This window comes from Populus euphratica, unplaced genomic scaffold (assembly GCF_000495115.2).
Source record: "Populus euphratica unplaced genomic scaffold, PopEup_1.0 scaffold92.1, whole genome shotgun sequence".
Lineage (NCBI taxonomy): Eukaryota > Viridiplantae > Streptophyta > Magnoliopsida > Malpighiales > Salicaceae > Populus > Populus euphratica.
The window spans coordinates 43,071-49,091 of record NW_011499974.1 but is presented as its reverse complement, the minus strand read 5'-3'; the positions used below and the strand labels follow the sequence as shown (position 1 = coordinate 49,091).

At 25.4% G+C, this 6,021-nt stretch overlaps 1 protein-coding gene across 1 annotated transcript; it reads right to left on the bottom strand.

Annotated features, from left to right (window-relative positions):
• Positions 1 to 996, bottom strand: LOC105139380 (uncharacterized). The gene has a single exon (XM_011045793.1). It carries the CDS (start codon positions 704 to 706, stop codon positions 161 to 163), a length of 546 nt encoding a protein of 181 aa, XP_011044095.1. The 5' UTR covers positions 707 to 996; the 3' UTR covers positions 1 to 160.
• Positions 997 to 6,021: the final 5,025 nt, after the last annotated feature.

Genomic DNA, 6,021 nt, shown 5'->3' with positions numbered 1-6,021 from the left:
TGTACAGTAATCGTTTTGCTATATATATTGATCATAAACACAAGTACAAATAAACAAGCTTCCTAGGTCAATAGAACCAGCGATATGTGCTTAAAACCAGAGATTAAGGACGGACTTTTTGATCATGTAGATGGCTATATATATATATATATATATATAACTAAGTCAGCTTCAGTATCCTTGATGGACTGAGAATCCTATATGCACCATAACCATCCTTTCTAGAATTGAAGCGACGAGCAGGGCTGCAAAGGGCTAATGAGCTGCAACTTGGAGGATTATTCATAATATCATCAACTTCTTCGCTCTCCATCTCCGCCAAGACTTTGTAGAAAAAATCAACATCACAGGGAAGCATTATTGGACCTTCACTATTGTGTCCATATTCCAGTTCAGCATCTTCTAGCAACATTTTGAACAGTTGATGGTTAGCAAACTCTGCCTTGACTGCAAACCTTTGTTTTTCAGCCCCTACATAGACTGAAAAGCAACCATCTGGAGCTACTTGAGTTTTCTTTTTTGACTTGTTATTAGCACTAATACCATCTTCTAGATCACTTGGTACTCTGGTGCAGTGCCATGACTTGCTCTTTGTGAACGAGATGAGAGAATTCTTTGACGGTTTCTTGCGGCCAGCAGTGAGCGATCGATACCACGCCCTCATAAACAGGCTTTTCTTCCATTTAGTGTCCTTCACAGCATCCATTCTTTCTACAGAAAGACCAATAAAGCTAAAGAACGAGAAACAGAAATCAACAGACCTAAGTCCCTTTTATAATTAAGCTTTGCAACTGTTGACTGAAGGATTATCTACAAGATGGTAAAGAAGCTAGAAGATGGAGATTATGAAGGTGAAAGAGAAGGGTGGGAAGGGTTCTTATCTCTTGTAAAATATCTTTAACTCTCAGAGAATCCAACACCCAGTGAAGATAAGGATGGGAAATTAAGATCATCAGGCAGAAAACCCCGCACGAGATATGTTTTGAAAGTCGAGAGAGGTGGCATAAAAACTTGAACAATCTCTGAGAAGGAGAGGCGGCACTGTTATATAGCATAGGCTAGGCACGGCATGGCATATACTCCCACCCCCATGTATTTACTCCCCCATGGAAAATAACAATTGTCAACGCCACTTTGGAGCATCAAGATTTTGAATATGACTTGAAGAAACCCCATCATGACAAAGGAAGTACTCATAGAAAAGATGGCCGCTTCGTCCTTATTTGATTATTCTAACTCCTCCTCCTAATTGCCAGGTGGGCGTCTTTAACAGTAGCTGTAATATTATGGGGAAAACTAAAAGGCTTGGGTTTCTCTTTTGGAAGATTGCACTGTTTATCCTTTAATATGTTAGCGTGGATTAATTATGTAATTTTATTTTTATTTTTTTATTTAATTCTGAAAAAATTTTGTGCTACTACATTATTTTTTAGCCATATTCAAAGGAAATTAAATAAAATCTATTGACTAATAATAAAATAAAAAGATTGAAAATCAAATTAGAAATTATAAATATTTAGTATCTCAATATTTTATTAATTTTAATTTGATATAAAAATTTATTTTTACTATTTTTTAGTTTCTAGCTTAAAAGACAAAAAAAAAGTCACCAAATTCTGACTCAGAAAGATAAAAAAATTAACTCATTAGAGTCATTAATTTTTTTTAAAATAATTTTATTTAATGAAAGTATGTCATATTAGGTTGTTTTTAACCTTGAAATTGCTTAAAAACATATTAGGGTTTGATTTTTTTTTTTTGAGTTAATTTTAGGTTTTAGAATGGTTATTTTAGGTTTTTAAATGCAGCAAATATAGGTCTATCATGGCTTCTTGGATTTTTTTTAAGTGTTTTAATTTATAAAATGATTAAAAATGACCTTTTAAATTAAAGAACTATCTAACCTAATTTGTTAGACACCACAATAGTTGGATTATGAAATAATCAAGCAAAGCGTTATTAGATGCAACATAAAAAAAAGGGCTTGAACGCTGGCCTATCCTGACTTATCAGACCTAACAACACTTGATCTTGTTTTTATTTTTTAAAATTATTTTTATTTTTATTTTTTTTAAATCAATGTTTTTTTGTAATTTTTTAAAATATATATTTTTTATTTATATTTAGATTAATATTCATTCTCTCTTTTATTTTGTTTATAGAGCTTTTTTCAGAAGAAGATTATTTTTTGCTCTTTTTTTACCCTCTATCATTATTATTGTTGTTGTATATAACTTAAGTATGAATTTAAAAGAAAAAAAAATTGTTTAACTTGTTTCAGCCTATGATTTAGATCATATGTTTGATAAGTTAAGTCACAACATAAATGTTATTTTTTCTTTTTTTTTTTATTTATACCTTTTTTTAATATGTATTTTTGAAAAATAATTTTTAAATTTATGTTTCAATTAATATTACTATATGTGATTTTGTTTTTAAATTTCCTTGTTTAACCTTTTTTGGATAGAGATTTTTTAAAAATTATTTTGTGAGTGTTTAATTTTTTAAGCGATTTCTAATTCACATATTATTTATTTTTAATCATTTGTATAGATTAGTTTTATTGGAAACAAATCTCAAATTTAAGATTTTTTTTAATATATGCAACTTTGTATAGCATTTTTTTTTATTTTATTCAAACATTTAACGTGTATATCTATTTTTATTATTATTTGATTGGATAAAAAAATTATTTTAATTAACAAGATTTAACAAATACAACTAGGTAAATATCTCATTTTGCGAGATTAAATATCTTGATCTATATATGTCTCTTGATTTTTTTGATTTTATTTTTAGTTAGTGTTAATGATTTTTTTAAAATCTATTAACATACATAGTTCTCAATTTATTTAGCTACAAAAATGTATTAAGAAAACTAACATATATAATTTTTTAGTAGGAGATAAAAATATCTTACCTACAATGAAGCGTGGGTCACATAACTAATAATAACATTTTTTAAAAATTATTTTTTATTTAACTATATAATAAAAAAAAATTATAAAATCAAGTGTTAAACTAATATTAAATTTTTTTAAGACTATCATAACCTATATAAAACAAAACAAGATAAACTATAAAACTTAATTTTTAATTAGTCTATTATCAAAGAATGAAATTGAAAAAAAAATATAAAAACAAAGTTAAACTAGTCAACGGGCCCACAAACTTTATAAAACTTAATAACATGCTTTAAAAAAAAAATTTAACTATATGATAAAAAATAGAAAATCGCATAATCAAGTTTAACTATATATATATATATATATACATAAAAGATACTGCTAAACCTATAAATAAAGTTAACCAATGTTATCTTGTCTACTGCAAATTGAGTTATTAATTCTAAAATGTTTAATAATCTAGTTTTTTTAAAAAATATTTTTTATTTAACTAATCTTTATAAAAAAAATAGAATATATACAATGTTGGAATATTGTTTTATGCCAACTGCTTGATGTTGGGATTTTTTGATACCACAATAACTATATAAATATAAATTAAAATAAATTATTTAATCTCAATTCCTATAAACAAAACATACAAGGATTAAATAAAAATATTATATATTACTATTATAATTTACAGTGACAATAGGTAAGAGGTGTGGAAAACAATGTTTTCACCAGCAGCTTTATTTATAATAATATACGGGAACACTGAGATCACAATTCTGAAGCACTTTCAATTTGAATAAAATACGTATATTAAATAATTCCTTAAACATCTCCCATCGACAAGCTTAACTAATGTAAGAGCTCGCAGAGACCACAAAATTTTTGAGCACCCTTGTCTTACTCGATGCAAATGTGCATGCATTTGTGTCGTCAAGCATGCATGTGCTTTCCCGTTACAAAGTCACGGTGAAAAGATAGAAAACTTTTAAGAACAAAAAATTGTAATACCTGTATTAAGTGTAATTTGATGCTTTTAAAATGATTTTTTTTTATTATTATCATATAAAATGATGGATACATTTATATTTAGACACACACGTATATATATATAACAATTAAAATATCATTAAAAATTAAAAAATTAAAACTAATCTCAATGAGCTTTTTAGTCCTTTTCTAAAGGTTTTTTTTTAACATTCACAAGTAAAGAGTAATTTAGTATTTGCCCTAAAAAAAGAAAAAGAAGTGTGTGATGGACTCGTGGGAGGCACACTCTCCCTGTAAGCAATAAATACGGTATGTTCTGATATATAAAAATTTCTTTTTATTATATTTATTTTTTATTAATACAGCTCGTGTTTTTTATGATAATTTAGTTTATTATCAATGAGCTGTTTTTTAAGAAAAAATTATAGTTTGGCCCTTTTAATTGTTGGTATTTTAATTTCATTGTTTATTTTTTAATTTTTTATCTTCGTCTTTTTATTAAAAAAATTATTTATTTTCAATTACATTCTTTAATCTTAATTTATCAAAAAATTATATTTTTTTAATTTGGTCTCTATTTTTTAGATATTTTTTTCCTTCACTCTTTTGTAAAAGTTTCATTGAGTCTTAATGTTATCCTTCATTCAAATTGATGGTATTATATTTTTTAATTTAATTTTTATTATTTTAATTTTTAATATTTTTTTAATCATTTAGTAAAAGTTTCATTGAGTTTCAATATTATCCTTCATTCAAATTGATGACATTATATTTTCTAATTTGATTCTTATTATTTTAATTTTTAATTTTTTTCTTAGTCGTTAAGTAAAAATTTCATTGAATCTCAATGTTATCCTTCATTCAAATTGATAATATCATATTTTCTAATTTGATTCTTGTTGTTTTAATTTTTAATTTTTTTCTTGGTTATTTAGTAAAAGTTATTATTCTTTTCAATTTACCTTTCAATCAAAATATTATTTTTATTTCTATATCAGTTTTGATCTTAATTTTTTTTGTTCTTTTAGTAAAATGATTTTTCTTTTCAATTGCACTCTTCAATCAAATATAAAATTTATTTTTTCTTTCAAAATTGTATTTTTTCACCCTTTTGTATAATTATTTATTTTTTTAATTTTATCTTGTAATATTTAATTTAAGTATTAAACTTTATACTTTATATATTAGATGCTTTAGATCTAATAATCTGGACCACGAGTTTGAGAACTTAACATGGCACTTTTAAAAAGTTTTATAATTCTTTTTAGTTTTTTATTGAGTTTTTTTTTTCACGAGGTTATGAACATGAAACAACATCAATTAAAAAAATTCTTATTAACAAAATTGAGATAAGTATCAAATTATATAAATAATTAGTGAGAATTACAACATATGTACATTTTTATAATTTACTTGGGTCTCATCAAATTTTTAACTTATGCAAAAACTACCCAACATTGATTTTTTTATTAGTTCAAAGGATGATGGAGGTTATTTTGGTCTGTATAGCAAATTCAACACTAATAAAATAAAACTCAATGAAAAGCAGATAAGAAACTTAGCAAAAGCATGTGAAAGTAGCTTCTCAAAAATTGATTTCAAAACACATTTATCAGTGGGATCCAAAAAAAAAATTACATTTTATTTTATAAACAAAACGAATAAAATCATGATTAAATAAAAAAAATGTAAACACAGACCCAAACATTCTCTTCTAATTAAAAAAAAAACGAGTAATACTAAAATAAAAGGAGTTATGAGTTATTGGATTAGTTAAGATTATAATCCAATGATTAGTGCAATTTCCAGGCTTCCTTTCTCTTCACCTCATATTAAATTTAAGAGGTGAGTTGACATAAAGAGTCGGAAAACGTGGACTAATCGTTGACAAAACCAGGGATACCTCTCTTCTCTACCACTTGTAGACTTGTAAATGAAAGAAATAAAAAGTAAGCTTATTCTGTATTCTCAATGTCTGTAGTTGTGGTATGACTATATTTCTATAAAAAATTATTTTTTTCTAGTTTTTTATATCATATATTGAAAATATTTTTTTTAAAATCCTTCATTACACTCTCAAACAGGAAAATACAATTTATGACTTTCTTTAGACGGTGTCTCACTGGTTGTTATC

What these genes read in the sequence shown, in the direction of transcription:
- LOC105139380 (XM_011045793.1), bottom strand. Translation starts at nt 706, where the DNA reads ATGGATGCTGTGAAGGACACTAAATGGAAGAAAAGCCTGTTTATGAGG.